Consider the following 22,055-nt stretch of genomic DNA (forward strand, 5'->3'; position numbering starts at 1 on the left):
ATTTCAAACCGAATTACTATGCCGGTAATCAGCAAGTAGCGCCATTCACACATGCCATTATTTATCAATACGTTTACCTACGAATTAGGTGCCCTAATTGGACCATCAAATACCTCGTATGATGGGTGGTACATGGCAACGCAAGGTGTCCGCAGAAGTAGTGCTGACAGTTACTTACTTCCAAGAGCTGGAACCTAAGTGGGGACGCGAGGAAAAGGAAGCGCAGGATTAGGAGGTGTGGCCCGCTGCTTTGATTGGGTAGATAGATACCTGATGCTATGTACGTGATTTCGAGGTTGTATATAGCTATCGGTCCATTTCGGGCAACCGTTTAGATCGGCAGGATTGATTAGATTGAACCCATGCATGGCGTTGTACCGAGGGTACACACCTTGTGTCGTCTTAGATAAGCTTACTCCGTAATATGCCAGTGTCAAATGTCCGCTCTTTCCGGACGTAACGTGATACATTTACGACACAGTTGTTAATATTATCCCAGTCTAGTTATTAGAGGAGCGTTACTCTGTATAGCTCGAATAGTACTCACTCTGCACTACTGTTAGTTATATTAAAGCATCGACAGGAACCATCAGTACTCACCCTACATTACGGTTAGTTTATATTAAAACGCTTGCAAGAGCCACCAGTACTTACCCTACATCACCATTAGTATTAGAGCACATCTCTTTGATAAGTGCAATCTTGGGAACATGCCTGAACTGCACATAGCATGCCCAACGCCGTCAAAACAATACTAATAACCTTCATTTTGATATTTCAATTTTCGATAACATTTTAATATAACGCAACTTGGATGATATAATGATAAGCAAGGATGACAAGAGTGATGGAACTTTTAGTACTAAAATAAGGGTCCAGCTAAATCTTCGCCGCTAGACCAAACTGGCCAATTGTACTGTGCGATTTCCGCAGTGCCCATGACTTTTGATATAAGGTCCGCGCCGCAATAGATAGGAACCTCTCGTGATACTGGGCTCACTTGCAGAATAGTTATTATACCCTGTGGACAGGAGCATCCTGTGCCCTTACTCCACTCCTGCCGATGCAATCCATTTGACGAGAGAGGTGTGAACGTGGTGAAGGTCGGTAATCCTGACTATATCATTCACCGTCCATGCTATCGAGCTTCTCTGCTCCGAATTAAATGAACCTACTATTCCTGGATATTTGTACTTACTCCACTCTGTGGTCAAGCTTATTCTAACTCGTAAAAGGAGTGTCGTGCTCAGTGCATCCTATCATTGCTCAGGAAATTTGCTTTTGCTTAATTTCCTGATCGGACTTCGGCCGTGCAAGCCGGAACCGACTACGAAAGGGGCTTTGCTCGGCATCTGAAAGACCAAAACGGTGCACACCCTGGGATGGAGACCATTCTAGAAAAAGTAAGGGATTGACTCCAGCGGCCCTGGCATTACTTCGCCACAGCTGCAGACCCTGGCGTCGGGCGTTATGGTCGGCGTGACATATTGCAGGGTTTGCGCGGTAGATGTAACCCTTGCACCGCAATGAGCGTGGGTTTGCGCGGTAACGCTAAGGTCAAAAACTATGGCGCATTCTTAGGCGACTGTAGTGCAAAACTCTTTTCGCCGGTATTACAAGGCGCAACGGTAATTACCTAGACATAAATCTAGTATCGTGTAAATATCTTACTAAAATTGAGGTGTTGAGGTTGTATGAATATCTCACTAGAATTGGGGTGTTCAAGTTATATAAATATCTCACTAGAATTAAGATATTTGCGCTATCTAGATTAGTATATTGAAATAGTATAGAAGCTCGATATCGGAGATATATATAGGTAGGTAGGTAACTTGAATAGGTGCATGATATTTCTAGCGAAAAGAGTTTTGCACCAAATTCGCCCAAGAATGCGCCATACAAAGCACCCAGGCTGACTCCTGCCACTTACCTAAGGTACCTAGATGCTTCTGCTACTCGTAGGAATGCGATAGACCTATCACATATGGGTTTTATTTATTATTTAATGCCTTGAGCCTCATACGCAAAATGATAGCCATGAATGGGTAATATAACGGTGGGCCAGAAGTACCAAGGCTTAACAGAATTTTGATATTTATAATAACATATACCGGGTTTATTAGAATTACTTCGTACAGTTCGACAACATCCCGCTCAAGAAGTGAGTCGGAAAGTGGTCAACAGGCAATGACTTAAAGATTCGAGCAAGTCGAATTATTTAGGATGCCCAGGGCATGGGGTTACTCCTCGTGAACAAAACAAATCACATAAATCGAGGTTTACAAGATATCTAGCGCAGTGGACATTATTCATAGGGTCACGCATATAGACAACGAAAAAATAAAACTTGAGGCTTATCGTAAAGCGGCCTCTGCTACAAAATTTATTTGCCTCCAAAGCAGTTTTGCAAAAGGGCCATGACAATTAAATTGTAAGGTAATATATCGGGTTTGCACTGTGATTATTCAATAGTTGAGATTTGATCCCGTACCTATACCCGCCAGTCCTACTAGGTGGCCCATATTCCCACCTATTCTAATACATGATATAGCAATTGACACCCTTTACCAAAACTCCAACGCAATGCAGCTTCCAAACATACAATGCCGCTCTTACAGACACCAATATTCGAAACAGCGGCTTGACTTCATATTTCCACCTCCCAGCCATCCTAATATTAACATCGCCGTCTCTCCGTTATGATACGTCTAACTTCGTCCGTCCCTAACTCAATCCCCATCACTCGGCCTCCTCATGTAGCTATCAATAGCCAAACTAAATGCCGCAAAGCCCGCACACCCCACAGCGGCAGCCTGCGGTCCTGCTGGCGCCGCCAAAACACCACCCGTAATACAACCCGCCATAACACCATTCGCAAGATCATTCTTCGCTCTGAGGCCCTCGATACAGCATTCTGTGCCAGAGAAAATAGCGCCGACCTTGCCAAAATTCTTCGCGGATGAGAAGGACCGCGCACCCATGTCCTTGAAGCCTTGTTTTAGCTGTTGACGGAGGGGGAGTGAGGTTATGTTCGCGGCGTTTGGGTTGGAGGCGAGAGGCGTGTCATATTGCATCTACAGAGCATAAGGACGTTAGATGGTGAGAGATGCAAGGGGGAGGAGGCGGACATACGGATGCCATGAAGAGACCAAATGCACCACCTAATGCAAAGCCCATTACGCCGGACATTACTGTTTTCTAGTTGATCGTACAGTTAGCAATTAATACTCAACAGATACCGAGAGACAGCTTGAAGATAACGCGCCGAGCGCAAAACTTTAATAGTATATGTAATATGAAGGAATAGGTGCAAGGAGACAGAACCAAACTTACCCCAGGACAGCTTTCCATAACAGTTTGCATCTGCATAACACGTAGAATCAGCATCGCCGTCCATAGCTCTCAGAGGCAACTCTCGTTCTGCTGCTCTGCGCGACGGAAGTTCGGGGTTGAACATACAGCCTTCACAGCAGCCACCGTCTGCGCATCCATTTCAGACCCCGCTCCGCCACCGGCAGAGGGATTAAATGCCGGTCCATTCATCGTTGCTGTCGTGGGTGATTCAACTTGGGGGGAGATGGGCGAACGAGAGTTTAGGGGAGAGATTTCGGTCCGTTAAAATATTCTGCCGACTCCTGCCGCTTTTGGCGAGGCTGAAAAATGGAGAAGGCTAGGTGACCGGGTGGATTTACAGTTGGCATTAATTGTTTGCTCATGCAACTTGGTTACTACTATTCCAAATCATCTACAGGTATTCAAATGGGTTGGAGTTATATATATGTATAATCTAAAATGCATGCAAGAGATATATCGACCTGTACTTTATAATGCATTACTGGTCGAGAAGTAGAAGTGCACATGGTATTGACAAACAAAACAGCGCTGTGACACGTGCCTGGGCCATATTGAACAATTCACGGTTAATCAAGGTTGCTTTAATTGAATTAATTCTCATCTATAATGTCCCACTAGAAAATGGAGGTATATCAACGTAAACCCAGTAGTATTTCGTTTCCAGCACGAGTTAATAAGTCCATCCGTCCCACTCATCTATAGGTGCGAATTTGACTAAAACAGACAGCCTATCCCAAACAAAAAGCAGAAACGACGCTAATCGCGGATACAAAATGCTTTCATCAACCTTGGTATACGTGAATGCTAGTAAGAGAGTGGTATCAAGGGTGCGAAACGACGAGCGCAAAAACCAAAGAATATCGAAAAGACCTCTGTTCCACCTTCATACAGGGGAATACCAGGTCAAGGGATGGCGTTTAGCTCCTCTCTTTGTCGCAGGTAGGTCTTAGCAAGACCGTCTCCTCCCAATGCGCTCAGCTCCATCCAGTGATATGCAGCGCACATTGTTGCTGGGTCACTTCTCTCTCTGTCTCTCTCCTCCTTTCCAGTGCTGCCACCGCCATGCATTTCCATGACTTGCGCCTTGAATGTCTCGCGCGGCTTGCTTAATGGCGCCGTAACCCTTTCCACGAGTTCTGGATGTGTGAGGTAGAAGATTGCCAGCTCCCGCTCAGCAACTGGATCACCTTCTTTCGCGGTGATAGTCCACATATTAGCTGCATCCTGCATACTATATTTCATAACTTCCCCATTAGAGGTAGGCGGAATCGGCTCGGTAGAGGAGCTGGTCATTTTACGGGTCTGGGTGTAGTAGACCACCACCTCATCTGCGATTTCGATAAGTGTGCGACAAACATCTTGTTTGAGGCCGAGGGCAGCAAGGGCAGCATCCCAAAATGCTTTCCCACGCTCTGTCTTGTCAAGGATCGCAGCAGGTACAAAGGACGCAATGAATTGGAGGTCACGGAAAACGGTTTTGGGTCTAATGTCTGGATCGCGGAATAAGTCTTGCAAGACTTCGACGATCATGTCGGTACTGGCAGGATTGGGAGCATTCGTTGACCGCTCAGTTGTGCGATACACAGGCGAGGCAGCCTCGGACTGGTTCAGGGTCTGCGAACGACGCTCCTTGCAGTTATCAATTGCCTCCTCCAGGTTCTTGGCACGCGGTGCAGCTGGCATTGTATCGCTGTGCCCGAAAGCGCTCACATGCTGAACTTCCGGCGGAGCAGTAGATGTCAAAGTATCTTGGCGGAAACGAGGACGGCGGGGCGCTGAAGGCGTGAGAAATGCGATAATCAGATGTTCTAATTCATACAGCGCATTGAGTTTTGCGTATGGATTTGGATGAACTGAGAACATCCTTAACAATCGTTGGAAGGCTTGCCGGTAAGGGAAGTCGGGAGAGCTGAGGTCTTTCGGTATGCTCTTTCGAGAACCACGGCCGCCCACCTCACTTGTGGAAGAACTTTCGGCACCGGCTTGAGAACCCCCACCTCGCTCACTCGAGTGCCTTGAGCGACTGGGAGATGATCTATCCATCTTCTCCATTGAGCTGTCGGGACGCTCTCCCGACAATTCGACCTTATGCGCTCCACGGAGATCTTTGAAGCTTTTCTTCTTTTCCAGAGTTCGCCTCTTGATCTTCCGGCGAGCCTTCTGGTCCGCACGCTCTCGTCTCTCCATGCAATCTTGCCCAAGATCACCTGCGAACCAAGAGTCGGTCTCGCTTCCTCTAGCGAAGACCAACATGCCAAGGTCGCTGAGAAGGAGACTGGTCAAAGTTTGCTTTAGGTCAATAAGAAACCTTTGCTTGGCCTGAGCCGCACGCTCTTCCTTTAACATAACCGTCTCATTCGTCGACGAAGCTGTACCAGGACGCGCGCTACTGATACTTGTGGTCGGAGATTGCGCTCTGGTTTGAAAGGGAGACCAGAAAGTGGTGGATGAATCGATTGTCAGGACTGGACTAGCCATGCCGAAGTAATCCTGAGAATCCATAAGATCCCCATTTATACTCATTCGGGACATGCTGAATCTCCCCGAATCAAAACTCTGTTGTGATTGGTTCCTCGTCGACATGGCTCGAAGGTCCTGAAGACCAGGCCGACTAAAGTTTGTACTTCTCAGGCTGCGTCGCCCCGAGTCTGGCTCAACAAGATCATCACCGGACATGTTCAATGCCCCAAAACCGTTAATGAACAGATCTCCCTTTTGCCTGCCGCCGTCCAAGAGGCGCCTATCTCGAGAATACAACTCACTAGACCATAGGACAGGACCATCCATAAGATTGTCACCAACAAGCTTATTGATACAAGTCTCGATTTCCAAACAGAACCTGTGGATGCGCTCCTCGCCCTTGCAAAAGTTCTCGATCCCGAACTGCGACAGCCAACGTAGAGTCTTTTCAGATTGCTCATCTGATAGCTTGTTTGGCCCACCTTGGTCCTCGGCAGCAGCCATCATGTCCATTACCTGCGCCTCTGTTTTGAGTAAGAAATTGTTTGCGGAGGATCTGGACATGTTCCGAGGCCGGATTCCTGCTGGAGGGAGATAGGAGGCTTTCTTTGGCGATGCCATGCACTTTAGAGCAACGGCAATGTTTCGCGCACCTTCATAAGCGGCCGAGTTTCTTACATCAGTAACATACCACATCTTATCTCGGAGAGCTTTCAATCGCTTCATCATAGATTCAATAGTCACATCATGACGTTCTTGGGATTGCTTTAACCACACCAACCATGCATCATACTCCTCTATGGCACTTGCAGAACGCCGAATGGAATCTCTAGGGCCTCGAGAGAAGATGCTCAGGAGTGACGCAAACCCGTCGCGTTTCAGAGACGGAGAGGAGAGTTGATGAAGTTGGTCCAATGTCTTCCAGTATAGGTGAGCGTTGACAAAGTCCGATTGAGCTTCACACTGTGATCTTGCGGCTTCCAACATAGCTATAAGCACGGAAGGGAGCTCTTCATCCGACTGTCTCTCACTTTCCGAATCATACCGCAGTCGAAGGTCTATATGTTTTGTAGCGGTGCCGGGAGACGGCTGTCGAGGGCGATAAGGATTCTTTGATGTTGTTTTGGCTGAGGATCCAGGCCGACTGCGGTGCTTTTTCCTAGGGCTTTCTAGAGTGGATGTTCTGTTGCTGAATGTCTTTGATTCGGCTCTAGAGTTCATGGATTGTGGTATCTCGTAATCCTCGACCAACTTCAAGATCGAGTCTCTTAGCTGATGGTAGTCTTTGTCCAGGTCTGGACGCGAGTTTGGGATCCCCTCATCACTATCACTACTAGTAGTAAATTCTTCCTCTTCAAGGTCATCTTCCGGGTCGTGGAGCATATGAGCAGACAAACTCTGGCCATCAGGAGAGATGAAGAGCACGGCCCATCGCTCAGCGCAGGCGTGGCAAGTTCCAGAGATCCCATCCAAACCTAGTGTTTGAGTCATTTCATCGACAGCAATACGAAGCTCAAAGCCATCATCCTCATACAAACTAAGACGCTGATTTGGATTTGATGAGGACATGGAATGGGAGGAATGTCTTGGTACAGAGTTTGAATTCTCATCAAGAAGTGGTTCGCGTGACGTAGTGATATCGCTTACCACTGAGGAGCCACTGTTGCTGATGACAGAGGCATTATCAAAAGCAGTGCGTGGTGTAGGCACTGGGATTGATGGAGTAACTGAGAAGCCAGAGACTGAAGAGGCAGACGAGCGTAAGCCATGGATATCTTTGGCCAGGGAACTAGATGGTGGCCGTCTCTCCGGGAAAAGAGCATTGACCAAAGTGAGTAGATCTGAGGGGGCAAGTACAAGATATGGATGAACTTCCACAGTTTCTCTCAATGAGGTGATAGACCTTGCAGGAAGGAGTTTCGCCTTGGATTTAGAAGTCCGACTTGACCGAAAACGGGACATAATGTTCTCAATATGGCCTTTGATCAATAGTGGCGTGGATGACGAATTGCCCCTATTCAACAATCATTAGTATAGGGAACGCACTCGTAACATCTAGCAACACGCACCAAACCATGTCTATCACAAATTTCGTTGCCCGCATTGCAACCTCTTTCAGGATTTTCTGTCTCCCATATTCGGTGATATGGTACTCTGACATCATCCCATACGACTGAGATGAGTTAGCTTGAGTTTTTCAACGGCGTTTGTAGGTGACGTACCTCGGGGTGGATAATGACATTGAGAAGGAACACCGAAAAGAGCCATTTTGACACCAAGAATATCCTTGTAGGCATGTGTTTTTTGGGGTCAAGTTTACGAAGAATGGCATTTCCAAGTTCAAGGAGTCCTTCGGGTATACCTCCTGCTCCTGGATCATCAACAATCTCAAAAAGGCCTTGGACAGCAGCCGTGTAGAATTCATCCGCAGCGATTGAATCCTTGGCGTTTCGTGGTTCCACGTGGATACGGGTCCCAGCTTGGTCCTCGGCTTTTTCTAATAAGAAGGCTCCATCCTCGAGGATTTTCATGAGATACCATTCCATGTTACTCCGGCCGGACCAATCCCGCATGGCTGTCCAAACATTAAGAACACTGCAAATAAATGGATCCACGCCAGTTTTGCTCTCGTTGATCAGCCTAGCACATGTGGTGGCCCAAACATCAGTCCTTCGGAGGTCTTCCTGGGAATCTGGGCCAGCTGAATTTGCAAAGCATGTATGAATCAAAGCAGACAGAGGGTCATGGCGCTGGAAAGAAAGTAACCGCTCCACCGCAGTGGGTGCTTGGGCAGCATTCCGGTGATTACCTGGAATATGGGCCTTTGAACGATTGTGAAATGGTAGCACCGAGTCCACTGCCTCCAATCCTTGGTGGAACACTGTTAAAGCAGAAAGCTCTGTGGAAGAAAGGCTGGAGATACGGCTGGCTAGATAGTCTGGATTTGTCCTAATCTGGGTTAGGAACCTAAGAAGGGTGTCCCTGGATCGGTGTGGTATTTCATGCATAAACGTGGAGAGAGAGCCGGTTTGCTCCCCGCTAAGACTTGAACGCCCTCCATCTAGATCTGGTTCTAGTAATGCATATCGCCGAGTGGCGTCGCATGAGTTCCGGACATCATGGATCCCATTGTAAAGATTGGCAAAACTTTTTTTCTCGTCACCCCTAAAATTGTCAACTAATGTCCGATGGGCCAACTCCCCGCATCGCGCCAGACGCGCGGAGAGAGCAGTAGAAACGAGGGATCTTTGTAATCGCACACGAGAATAGGTCCGCTTCTTTTCCTGGTATGTAGAAAGCCGGACCAGGTGGGCAAGTTCCTCCAGAGTTGTTGACGCAGTTGCGGCAGTTACTGTTGCAAGCTGGGGGTTTGTGTACTGTGATATATCTTGGAGTAGAGGGAGCGGAGGTAATTTGAGTGGGGGGCGGATAACCTCAGAATTGGCTTCTGCTTGAGCGGTTGGCGGTATTTCCTGTCTGGTAGACACAGGAGAGGGCGAGGTCTGCCGGGTTCGCGCTCGCTCGGATGGCGGCTCTTTGTAGGATGTAGGTGGCCTGCTGGGGCTTGGAGAGCGATATCGATGGTGTTGCTGGGAGGCAGTATGTTTATGGTTATCGAGAGGAGATGGGGTCGGGCTGCGCGAGGAGACATGCGTAATAGTAGGAGAGACAGCTGCAAGCGCGTATAAATCAGTATATGACGGCCGAGATAATATATGGAACCGTGTGCAAGAATAAGCAAGAATAAGTTCCGTCGTTCAAGTAAAATAAAAAGCATACGGGGAGAGGCGTGCGCGGGCCCCGGGAGGGAGAGGGAACGCTGCATGTGTATCATGGCTCCATCTGGTAATCAACTGGCCGCGATCTCGAGCTTGTAAGCCTCGAGATGCCAGTGCAAGCAGAAGACAGGAAATCGCCTTGAGGAAGACGCTGTTGGTATGGGAGTTGGCGTGCGCGGAAGTAGGTGTATGATACTGTACTGCAGTTCTACCACAGTCAGAGGACGATGTCGGCGGCGGCGATAGTGAGGGCGATAGCGAATCTGGGGATTCTCTATCACAGCACCAAGTATCTCAACATGCGATTGACAAGAAGTCGTTTCTCAACCATCAAGGGCAGTGCAACCAGTGTTTCCTCTGCAAACAAAAAGTTGTCAATAAGGTGGGATGAGAGGGAGGGCGGCAGTCTTTGGACGAGTGCAAAAGGCCATCAGTTCTCGCATTCGGTCGTGGGCTCGTGGCCATGGATCTCCACGCTCCACGTTCGCTGCTGGCCACTGCCCACCACTGCCCACCACCGACCACCCACTGCTCGACTGCCAACAAATCCACGCACAGCACTCGCATGAACCCTGGGGGCAGGTGCCCAATCACCACGCCGCCGCAGAGACACCATCATCACGGCTCATCAGCCAGCAGCGACGTCGAGCGAGTGGCTGGAGACTCGAGAGATGGCTGGGCAAGACTACAGAGCACAGTGCTGGGGGATCGCGCTGGCAGTGGTGGCACTTACAGCTCAGTAGCCAGTCCCTCGTCCCTCGTCCTTCATCCCTCGTCCTCGTTCCTCACCAATCTCACGAGCAGGAGACACGTTCAACGCGGACTCAAGGACATCTCCTTTCAGCCTCCTACAGCTCCACTACAGAATGAGATATGCAGCTAGCTCTGGGCCCGACAAGCTTCTCCCGGTGCCACGCATCTCGCTGGCTGGCTGGCTGGATGGCTTCAAACTTCGAATTTCTCCTTTGAATGCTCCGGACGCCCGTGGTCGTCGGGCGACGACGACGGGCCTGGAACCCAACGAAATGGCTTTACGAGCAAGTACTACCTTGCGTTCTGTACGAAGTACGGATCTCGATTTGGCTGGTAACCTTACGAGTACCACAACCGACGTGGGAGTTTTGGGTAACCGTCCATCGCTAGTCATGGACTTGATGAGGGGAAGAGACTCCCTCCGCAGCTGATATTATATCATGGCAAAGGCTCGGACACGATCCAAGAGCTATGCAATATGCCTCCAAGGAAGTGGTGATCCTTTCCTTTCCTCAAGCGTGGGGGCTCGGAGTGACAGCTCGCCTCTGCCACTTGAGGCAGAACGCAAATACCGATACGCCATCGCATCTGCTTTTGTTTCAACCTTCCAGCATGTGCTGGCCGCAGATACGGCCACATACATACGGGACCGGTACGCCATCATGGACTCCCTTGGGCTGCGAGTCAATTACCGTATTGCGTTTGTCTAAATCCGTTTCGTCTTTGCTTGGTGGTCCCAGTCCCAGTCCCACTGCCAGCCGTTTTGCATTGACCCGACCGCGTGCCAACACATACATACATACACTAGCGCCGATATGTATATTGCGCTGTTCGATCTGAGAACTCCATCCTATCATTCATCGCTCCCCATGCTATTTTCAACCAGGCATCCTCGATACCGAGCGCATGGAATCTCGTGAACATTACTGGAAAGTGTCGGTCACGTGCACGCTACACGCCGCTTGAGCCTTCTTCAGGCCCAATCCACTGTCAGTTTGGTATTTTCTATGAAACTCCAAGTTGACTCTATTGGTGTCCTATAAATTATGCAGCGTATCCGACGCTTTTAACCTATATTGGGCGACGGAATATTCCATGTCCTAATTATCCTTTTGTTTTCTTGTCTGGCGTACGCGTAGTAGATCTTCCTCCTCTGGATCCAAATTGCCTGTATCAAAATCGGGTTGAATCATATTGCGCCATGCAATAGCTATGTCTCAACCAATAGCTTTGGCACATAAAACGATCGACGTGCAAGCGGAATTCCATGAGCCAGTCGGCCTATTGACTTTGACAGCGAGCCAGCTTTTTAGCCCGTCAAAAGGCAATTTCTGGCCATCTTACTTACTTCGTTATCGCAGTAACCCTCTTGGGTAACCTTTCGTCCAATCTACATCGCAGGAAGCCGCTATGGTAAAGAAGGACTACCGCAGCACATTCCACTGAAAAGTTACAGGTCCCAGTCTGCAGCGTATGAAAAAGTCTCGTACGCTCTTTTCATCACTGACATGGAAGCAACTAAGGTCATAGATGAAACTACCATGCCGTTGTCTTTTTACCTCAAATTTTCCCCGCCAAATTATCGCGTATGTGGCCACATAGCTGAGTTATTCTGTCGCACGGATTTGTTTATGGTTGTTAATTTTCAAATGGTTAGGTGAGACTTGGGCCAAGTTGGCATCGATTTAAAGACTTTTACACTCAGCTTGTGTCTACTTAGATTTGATCCAATGAATCCGGGGGTAATCATATCATGCCGAGTCAAAAGATTCTTTTGTGACGTGGTAAACTACTCTTGTTTGGTACGACTTATATTAGCTTCCGTGCTTATATCATTCATAATTCAACACCATAGAGTACAATATTTGATACAAGGATGCTTGAAATAATAACCGTTACTTATTGCATACACACTCCCATTTCTGGCCATAGTATGGTTACCTTATTGCTCAGCCGTATGGCTAGTGTATATACCAAAACTATCAAATTGATTTGTACTGCCGGAAGGAAAGACACTAGTCGGACTCTTGGTGTGTACTGTACCACGAGCCATATGCATATCATTTTTGAGATTGGTACACGGCGATTGATGGTTGGCATAGAAAAGGTCTAGTTATCAGCTAAGCTGCAATTATGGTGGTAGATGGGAGAGGGGAGTGTGTCACCTCGTTAAACTACTCGTCAATTTCAAAAGCTGCTAAGATAGAGATGCCACCCCATCAATACAAAACCATCGCAATACTTTGTCCCACGAAAACGAATGTCCAAAATTTAGACGGGTATATTCCCCCTCCTCTTTCCAAGAATAATCTTAGATCTTTTCCCTCCTCGGTCGATCTGCAAACTCTTCCCAAGCCTCGTCAAACCCAGCACTCCTAACCCAGCGCTCCCCGGTATCCTCCACACTATCAATAACCATATTTCCAATTTTCCCCCACATAAAACCCTTAACCTTAATCCAGTCCGCATTCTTATCCTCCCACTTCTTACTAGCCAACTCACCATGCCTCACCGACCTCCCGAGTTTCGAAGCATGTCCATCATCCTGAAACCCAATAAGCCGTTCAAAAATCCCCGGCCATTCAGCATCCCCCTTCTCCAGCTTGGCCGGGACATAGTTTGATATTTCATCCATAAGAAGGGGAGGAGCACGGCGTGACGCGTACATAGCGAGATCAAGGTAACCCTTCCATTGTAACATCCTGACTTTCATTTCCGTAGAAATCGAAGGCAGAGCGTTGAATGAGTGGAAGAAAATGCTGCTATTCGCGCAGTGCATGAAGTAGAAGTCAAATTTTACCTGTTTAGGAGGATGCTGTGCCGCGGCTGTAAAATATATCGATGTGTTTATCATCTCGACGGTTTTCTCCTCTAGGTTTTCAGGGGTTACGACCCATTGCGTTGCATGCTTGATCATTTCGTCTTTCGCGCGCGAGAGGATCCCATCCCGGATCTTGTTGGAGTCGGAAAAGTGAGCTGCAGTGGAGAGCTTTTTATCTGCATGAATCGAGTCTATGATATCCGGGAGGGTCTTTGGGTTTGAGGAAGGGTGCGCTTTGGCGGCTTGTTCGGTGGCCAGGAGGAATCGTCCTGTCCAATCGTCGTGAACAGCTGCTTGGGCCAGGGCTTCGGCGATGATGGCTGGCTGATTAAATTCTATTCCAAACCCGAGGTGGATTATGGGGTGGAGGAAGCCTAGCAATATTGTCAAAATCGAAGTAGTTGGTGATGTTTTTTGGAGGGGCTACAAACCCGCGAACATCCTCCCCAGCATATTATCGGCTCTCTCATTACCGGCAAACAAATACTCATTTAATACATTCTCCCATCCCTTATCCTCCATCTCCCTTTGGAAGAAAAGGAGAAATGGGTGGTAGTACTTGCCGCTCCCTAAGTATTTGGAAAAGGTCGCTGGGGAGCGAAGGTCAGCAACCACCTTGTCTTTCTCGGTCATGGGAGGGCGCTGATAGGATGCGTTTTCAGCATAGCGCTTCTCAATGATGGACACTGGAGCTCCAAGCCCATATATAGTGAGCATATGGTGCACAATATGATTGTGGAACCCCATTTCATTATAGAAGACGTGATGTTTCTATATCACGTGTCAGTGGAACGGGTAAGGGAGCGTGCAATGAAGTAATTCGTGAAACGCACCTCATGGTTCTGTTGAAGAAGCTCAGATACTTTGGATGCCGCTTCGGCAGTCTGTGGTTTGTTTTTCACGATGCCGGTGTCGTTCACCGTAAGGTGGATCCTGCTTGGGGTTGCCATGTTCGTCTGATCTTGAGTTGCTATTGCTCGCCACTCCGCAAAGCTTGAGGCTATAGAACGATGCTGTATCTTGTTGATCAATTGTCTCGGGGTTTTTGGCGGTTTCTGTGCTCTTATAAGACCATCTGGTATGCAACTGTTGTTCAGCCGGCGGTATGGATTGTACTGGTAGTGTGCCGTCCGAGATCCAGGCGCAAGGTATCCACGAGGATGGAGTAATAAAGGGCGCGAAGCAAACATTCCATTACCAATAGATATATTGGATTACAAACCGCTTGTTCTGTTTCTTCCTCATAATTGGGTTTCGTAGAGGAGCTTGGGGGCGGGGAGGTCGGACAGATATGTCCCATGGTAGCCTGTCTTACCACATTGCGTCAACACAACGGCATGGCACCAGCTCGGCCCCGAGTCTGGAGTTGACGATCTCCGTCTTGGTCAGTCTGGGGAAGTGGGTGACGCCACTATTGGTTCTGGGGCTGGTTTGTCAAGCCCCCTAAAACTACAGTATTTATAAGCTGTGTTTGGGCGAGACCTCGATCCCCAAAGCCCTTGTCAGCTTGGTTTGTCCTATCCGCGGAAAGCACCACGCAGAGGAGTCTAAATTCGACCCGGGGAATAAAGTCCAAATATGGGATTTTTATTAAAGGTTCCATTTTTATTCTTAGAACAATTGAGTTGTTGGGCGATTCAAAAGGTGGGTTCTATGAGGTCACTCCCTATTGGCGCCACCCCATCCAAACCCGCACCCACCAGCCACAGTGTTGCATGTGTGGTGACGACATGCCTTTGTTGTTCCCGTACACTCCGTAAACATGCTTGTCTGGGTCTTTGGTGACGGCTAACTTCCAATTCTTAGACCTCCTGGAATGCCGGCGCGTGTGATTATCGAATTGTTATTACCGGTTCTCCTGCTATCTCTCCTTCCAATATTTCTCACTCTCCCTTTTCTTTTTCTATCCACCGAGCCAATTGTTTGGGGCATGGCAACTTTTCAGGACAAGGCGGCGCTTGCCAGCAGCATTGCCCTCCGAGTTGCAGTATATGCCTTTTTGCGGATCATCCCGGGCCATGTAAGCCTCCCCAAGCCAAGATGGTGGAATGAGAGGATGATGGGGAGCTAATGCCATTTCAGCATCTGCCGCCTATTATCTATGCCCTATTTGCAATCTATGTGCCATCTTTCATAGCTAGTTTCCTCTCTCAAGAACAATACATGGTATTAGAGGATGATGTGGATATCACGTTGAGAGAGGTCGAGGTTCCAGATGACGACGGGACTGCCTCGCCCTCCTCAAGTACTTCGAATTCCCGGCATCCAACGGGGCGCAGAGGTGGAACCCATCTAGAGCAGGACGTTGATGTTCAAGAGACGGTGGTATTAGAGAAGAAGACCGCCAAACCCTGGCGGACACTCCTGACAGGCCTTCCAAGCCCAACATCAGCCCCGCTCTCCTTAGCCACCCTGTTGATAAATATTCTTCTGGTTTTGGCCGCCACCGATTTCCTCTATCGGGCGAAGAGTTTCTATCCCAGCAACGACCTCTCTTTCGCGCGGCTCGGATACGTTGCGCCTAATGAGGCTAAGTTATTGATCAGAGAGCCCAACCCGTCTCAGCTTCCGATTTTCGTTTCCTACAGGCTAGCAGATCCAGCTACTACATATGAAGATGCAACATGGCAAACTGCCGGGAAGATTACAAGTCTAGGAAATGACACGGATTTTACGGGAGTTGTGACCTTTCCCTTACCGAATCATCCGGACCGAAAATACCAGTGGGCGACCTCAAACAACCACACTGGGTTCCTTACTGTCCCGCCGAAGCCTGGGCAAGTCGGGAAGCAAGGCTCATTTACGTTTGTTACATCAAGCTGCATCAAAGCCAGGTTCCCATATAATCCACTCGACCATCCCTTAAGTATTCCAGGGTTTAGATACATGGCGGAAGCCATCAATTCAATCCCCGGCGGCGCCCAGTTCATGATCTTCCTTGGTGACTTTATATACATAGATGTCCCAAAACGGTTTGGAAATAGTGTAGAAGATTACCGAAGAGAGTATCGACAAGTATACTCGTCACCAGACTGGCCAGCCGTAGGCCAGAATCTGAGTTGGATTCATGTCTGGGACGATCACGAAATCGCTAATGACTGGGATGGGAATACAACAGGCGTGTACCAAGCAGCCGCCAATCCGTTCTATCACTATCAAGCAGTTGCAAATCCCCCAAAGGCTCGCAAAACTGGCACATACAATAAGCACAGAGAAGATGCCTCATATTTCGAATTTACTCAAGGGCCGGCGTCTTTCTTCATGATCGATACCCGAACCTATCGCGATTCTTCCACCGACTTGCCGATAAACAGTACCGAGAAGACTATGCTCGGCCCCGAGCAACTCGCCGATCTTCTTGCCTTTCTCAAAAAGCCCGAGTCAAAAGGCGTAAAATGGAAAATCGTCGTTTCTAGTGTCCCTTTCACCAAGAACTGGCAAGTCAACGGTCTTGATACCTGGGCTGGGTATCTCCACGAACGACGGATTATTTTGGAAGCTATGTGGGATGTTGGGCTTCGGGGCGGCGTTGGGGTTGTCGTGCTCTCTGGTGATCGCCATGAGTTCGCTGCAACCGCGTTCCCTCCTCCGACTGGGGGGAGATGGCCGATTAGTGCTACTGTTCATGAATTTTCGACGAGCCCGCTGAGCCAGTTTTATCTGCCGACACCTACATATCGCCAGACAGATGATGAGGATGTCGTGGTCAAGTAAGTCGGATCTTCCACTACGCGTGCCAATTTACTAACGCCTCGAAGATACATCCCTGCTGGCAACTCTAAACTTGGAGCGGTGACCATCGAAAACACAGTGAGTGATCAGAGCATACTCAAATTTCGATTGTACGTAGATGGGATGGAAGCCTGGTCATCGGTTTTGCTTTCGCCGCCTGCGGTTTCTGGGACAGGAAGGCTTAAAGATGCGTTATGGGGTTAGATACAGACAGTACTTTGCTGCCAATGGGGAGTTACGACCTTGTGGGATTTTTGAATGGAGAGTATACGAAATAATTAAGAGATACTATTGTTCATTCTTCCTAAGTAGGTGTTGATTTGTTTCTATTCTTGCCTGTTCACACCTCAGAAGGAGTTAAGGGGGAGAGTCTCTTTGGCTATTCCTCCATTGCCTTGTGATTTAAACTTTTATTTTCTTGGCCCTTGGGCATGTACCACACGTTCTATGCATGTTTCTTTTGAGTTTTAAAGACCATCATAATTGATGTGTCGAGCGACCCCTGCCAGGCTAATAGTAGTTATTGGGGTGTGATAATTGTATTATGTTCTTGTTGGATGCGTGCTAAGAAATTAGCCTGGCAGATACTTCTGTCTTATCTTCTAGATAGCTTGCTTTGTGGTCTTAATTATTGAATTTGTGAACTTGCATGTCGACGGTCTATTTTTGTGCGTCTTAGATATTAGACATATCGAATTATCCATGGCTGCACTAGAATGTAGAGCTTAGTTGCTGCGCTGTGGCACATTGGTTTTTCCTATTCAAAATGCTTTCCTTATAAATTCCGTTCTCTATACTGTTAAGGCAGCAGATGGTGTTATATGAGCCATTTTTAGTTGTCAAGCCTATTGCAATTTGTTATCTTGGTTATAATTTCATCTGATATAGTACACATCACCCTCTCTAGTACAAATCTTGCATTATTGCTCTATTTTATATGTGACTGTCCTATTTGATATTACTTTATCAATATCACTACCAAATGAGGTCTATACTAGGAGGATATACTAGCAAATATCCCAATAGTATTATCTATTTGCGCATACCGACGCATTTGTTCTTTATATAATCTTACAGCCCCTGGATACTGCCAATATTATTAAGAGGGTTATGTGCATAAGGCATAATCATAATCACAATTCAATTGTATTTTGAATTTTTTGCCCTTAGACAATAGATACTATTAGTAGTTATAGGTAGTGCTGCATAAGCTCTTACATATACCATTAAACTTTCCTTTTCAATTCACTCACCTTTTATATTATAGTGATCGCTAGCGCCGCCCATTCGCGGAAAATTCGAATATGAAAAGGGACTCGAGCTGCACCTACCGCTTCACATACCACCGCCCTCTACTAATCATAAAGCAGTAGTCGCACCTGCCTCCTAAAATTCACCCTGGTCTAACTGTCACCAGCGCTGCCAATTGGCCGAAACCTTGATTATAAAAGGAGATCCACCTCTTCTCGAGCAACCTCCTTTCTTCTCTACAACACAACAAAGCAACAACACATCTGTTCTGCTTTAAGGGCACTAACAGTCTTGCACCAACAGTCTTGCACTAACAGTCTTGCTCCAACAGTCTTGCACCTTGCACTATAAATTCTTCAAATAATAACCTAGATTGCAAGGAGAGCGCTTGATTTTGCACCTCTGGTCTTTCGTTCCGTTCTTGTCCATTGTCACTTCCTGCAGCTCATCTCTACAACCAGGACAAAAGGCCCGGTATCGTTAGCAACTCTGGGCTTTCGATAGCCGGTACAACGCATACCACTATATTGATTTCACCTTCTGCGGTGATATTATTTCAAGCCGCCGGATCGCCGAAGGTGAGATCATAGTCCCTCAGTTTCACAACGCTGGTACGTATTACTGTTATGTTTTAACTCTGGACTGGACAAGGCGATATGGGTCTTAATTGATCACAGTTCTTAGCTTGTTACAGTTTGCTTTGACTCTAGTATTAGAAAATAGCTAACATAGGTATATTTTAGATTATTACCCGGCGGATGCTTTAGTCGAACACGAAAGGAACAGCAATTACATCAACAGTCAAAATGGGATCTAAGAACATGAGAGGATCTTCAACCTCTTCCTCTGGAAGCAAGGGTCCCAGAGACAAGAAAGAAGCTAGTCGTCAAATCACCACACCGGAGGTCAAGGAGATTGTTAGTCAGGGACCTATGGTAGACAATAGTAAGTTGGGTCTAACGAACAAGGAAGGTCTTGCTAATTTCGACGTAGGGTTAAAATTCAAATCTTACCAAACCGGAACGCTCATTACTATGAACTTCGAGCCTTTGGATAAGCCGTACAACCCGGTCAAGGGCAAGGCAAGCAAGCTTGATCCAAAATCACCACCATTTGTGCCAAAGAACACCAAGAAGTCCGGCCAGAAGGGCAACAATCAATATAACAAGGGGGGGTTCTCTGCTGTTCCCGCTTCTGCACGTAAGACCGAGAAGCCGGTAATGACACTGACGGGTACTGAAAAGCCCACACCTACTGGCAGAACCGTCGTCACCCGTGCTGATTACAGGAACAAAGATGTTGTCATCGAATCTAGCTCTGTGACTCGCAACATCGTCCGCCTCGTAGAGGAACAGTTCGCAAATGGCTTCAGGAGATATGCTCCATCTGGAGATTTTTCGCCCGGCAAATACAACTTCCTGGAACATTTGGACAATATGGCCATTCGCGAAAAGGAAAACTTCTGGGGAAGTAACTATGTGGAGATCGTTGTGGATATTGGTGAGCTGAATGTCGGTGCCGTGGGTGGTGTTAGTGTCGGTGCCATGAATGCTAGTGCCACGGGCGCTTCACCATCGGTGGACACCAAGACGGATGTTTTCACGAACGTGGAGGGAAATGAGGGTGCAATCGAGGAGGGTAAAGAGCACGACAAGAAGAAGCCCACGACTATCTTTGATATGATGGCGAAGCTTGGCCCGGAATTTGTCGAGCGCACAAAGACCGTCTTTGTCACCCTGGCATTCCCGGAGAATGGATTCAAGCTTCCTATCACAGGAAGTTATATCCCACAAATGGGTGGTAATCGTCATCGCAGCCAAGGTCCGCTCAAAGGAGCCATCGATTTTGACTCCAGCCCATCCCTTGCGCACGTCAAAGCTCTCGTAGCCTACCTCCAGGGATTCAAATCACTCAAACGCCTGGATATCACTCTCCAGACACCTACCAACCAGCCAAAGCCGATTGAAGTCCCACAACTGGATCACTGCCTGCCATTCTACGACCTGGTCTTTACTGACTGGAAGCTTTGGTGGAAGGCTGTGTATATGACCAAACCCCATGAAGTTGATGGTTGGCCCATCGGACATCTCGACAATGAATGGGCCAAGATTTGCATGCAGCGTGAAAAGGACATCATGGCCGTTGAACGCGCTACATTTGTGCACAAGAGCAAGTTCTTCCCAGTCCGTTCTTAAGAATTTCATTTCAAATGTGTCACATGATCTAAGACATTCACCTTTTTAAATGTCTCACGTGACTTGGGAAATTCATAACATCAAAACACAGGCTCGGCGCATTAGATACGTTTCCATTACATAGACTAAAATTAAAATGCGATCTTCTCCTAAAACTTCTCTGTAAATAAACGTGTGTTGGGGTTGAGGTACACTGTCACATGATAAGACCAAATTCTTCGCGGATTTGCGGGGGTTACTTCGTACATTCAACGCCACAGTGAAACAGAGTTTCCTTTGTATATGCGACACGAGAAACTAGAGAGATCAGGATGTTCCCACCTTCGCAGACGCTGAATTTAGATATCACGGCCATAAGTGGGATTTTAGGGTTTGTTCCCCATTTATAGATTGCTCTGCTGCTCTTATTAGCTTCGACTTGTCTTTTCGTCGTCATCTTGACCTACTTTTTGAACACTTCCTAGCAATGTACAAGTCAAAGGCTAATATGTAAATAGATCAATATCAATAACCTGCTGTAAGTTTCCGAATCCCATACAGTTTCCAATGTCCAGTGATCGACTCATTATGGCAATCCCATAAATTTTGCCATCCAGATTCCAGAACGGCTCATTTCTCTTCATAACCCTATTGGATAATAAATGTTAACTCAATGTCTCCTTAGGGGTGGTTGTTTTCTCGCCCCAGATAATCGAGCAATTCCGCCGCGGTTCCGCAGATGGCCTCTCCTTACAATTCATCATCGTCTGGCTTTTGGGCGATGTGTTCAACATTCTTGGTGCAGTGTTGCAAGGTGTTTTACCTACCATGGTCTGTATCCTCCTGACCTATATTGGTATCTCAGAAGTTATCTTATTCGAAAGGAGTTCTAACTTACCAAACAGATCATCTTAGCAATATACTACACTCTGGCTGATATAGTTCTTCTTGGCCAATGTTTTTACTACCGCGGCTTTACCTGGCGGGACGAAGTGATCCCCCCTCCAAAACCAACCAGCACCTCTGCAGACGCCAACGTCGGCGAAGCCACCGAGATAACAGGGCTTTTATCGCCTTCCCTGGATGAGCGTCGACATAGCATCTTTTCTACTCACTCTACCATCTCAGCCACGCATCTCAACCCCGTCGTACCACTCCACGACCCCGAATTCCCTCGTACCACCCCACCACAAGCCAAAAAGCAAACGACCCGTCTTCAAGCAACACTTTTCAATCTCTTCACTGTGCTGACGGTCTGCTTAGCTGGAATATTCGGCTGGTGGATATCACAACGCACGGCCACCCACTCCTCCCCAACCCCGCCATCCAAGCCGTCACCCGGAGGATCTGGAGAAGTGGAACTAAACTTCTCATTCTGGGGTCAAATATTTGGGTACCTCTGCGCGGTCTTTTACCTCGGTTCCCGGATTCCCCAAATCCTACTCAATTACCGCAGGAAATCTACCTCGGGGGTCTCAGTGCTCTTCTTTCTATTTGCATGTATAGGTAACCTAACCTATGTATTATCTATCTTTGCTTATGAGCCCAAATGTGGAGGGAAAGGGGGGGAGTGTAGAACTGGGGAAGTGGGAAGATTATATGGGAGGTACATTGCTGTGAACGCATCGTGGTTGACGGGGAGTTTAGGCACACTGTTGCTGGATTTGGGAATATTTGCGCAATTTTTTATGTATAGAGAGAGTGAAGAGGGGAATGGGAGAGAGGATGAGG

General features: G+C 47.6%; 5 protein-coding genes across 5 annotated transcripts; 2 read left to right on the top strand and 3 right to left on the bottom strand.

Moving 5' to 3' along the window:
* Positions 1-2,729: 2,729 nt before the first annotated feature.
* BP5553_00897 (Uncharacterized protein) lies at positions 2,730-3,543 on the bottom strand (the record flags this gene model as incomplete). The annotated part of the gene is made up of 4 exons (XM_032009520.1): positions 2,730-3,074; positions 3,133-3,198; positions 3,334-3,363; positions 3,460-3,543. 4 exons carry the CDS (start codon positions 3,541-3,543, stop codon positions 2,730-2,732), a joined length of 525 nt encoding a protein of 174 aa, XP_031873574.1.
* A 714-nt stretch (positions 3,544-4,257) lies between these two features.
* On the bottom strand, positions 4,258-9,649 carry BP5553_00898 (Uncharacterized protein; the record flags this gene model as incomplete). Its single annotated transcript, XM_032009521.1, has 4 exons — positions 4,258-7,828; positions 7,884-7,987; positions 8,037-9,487; positions 9,595-9,649. 4 exons carry the CDS (start codon positions 9,647-9,649, stop codon positions 4,258-4,260), a joined length of 5,181 nt encoding a protein of 1,726 aa, XP_031873575.1.
* A 3,008-nt stretch (positions 9,650-12,657) lies between these two features.
* BP5553_00899 (uncharacterized protein) lies at positions 12,658-14,117 on the bottom strand (the record flags this gene model as incomplete). The annotated part of the gene is made up of 3 exons (XM_032009522.1): positions 12,658-13,541; positions 13,599-13,938; positions 14,001-14,117. 3 exons carry the CDS (start codon positions 14,115-14,117, stop codon positions 12,658-12,660), a joined length of 1,341 nt encoding a protein of 446 aa, XP_031873576.1.
* A 980-nt stretch (positions 14,118-15,097) lies between these two features.
* On the top strand, positions 15,098-17,103 carry BP5553_00900 (uncharacterized protein; the record flags this gene model as incomplete). The annotated part of the gene is made up of 3 exons (XM_032009523.1): positions 15,098-15,187; positions 15,250-16,877; positions 16,926-17,103. 3 exons carry the CDS (start codon positions 15,098-15,100, stop codon positions 17,101-17,103), a joined length of 1,896 nt encoding a protein of 631 aa, XP_031873577.1.
* A 1,853-nt stretch (positions 17,104-18,956) lies between these two features.
* Positions 18,957-20,345, top strand: BP5553_00901 (uncharacterized protein; the record flags this gene model as incomplete). Its single annotated transcript, XM_032009524.1, has 2 exons — positions 18,957-19,095; positions 19,144-20,345. 2 exons carry the CDS (start codon positions 18,957-18,959, stop codon positions 20,343-20,345), a joined length of 1,341 nt encoding a protein of 446 aa, XP_031873578.1.
* Positions 20,346-22,055: the final 1,710 nt, after the last annotated feature.

Source organism: Venustampulla echinocandica, assembly GCF_003357145.1.
Source record: "Venustampulla echinocandica strain BP 5553 chromosome Unknown scaffold_0, whole genome shotgun sequence".
Classification (NCBI taxonomy): domain Eukaryota; kingdom Fungi; phylum Ascomycota; class Leotiomycetes; order Helotiales; family Pleuroascaceae; genus Venustampulla; species Venustampulla echinocandica.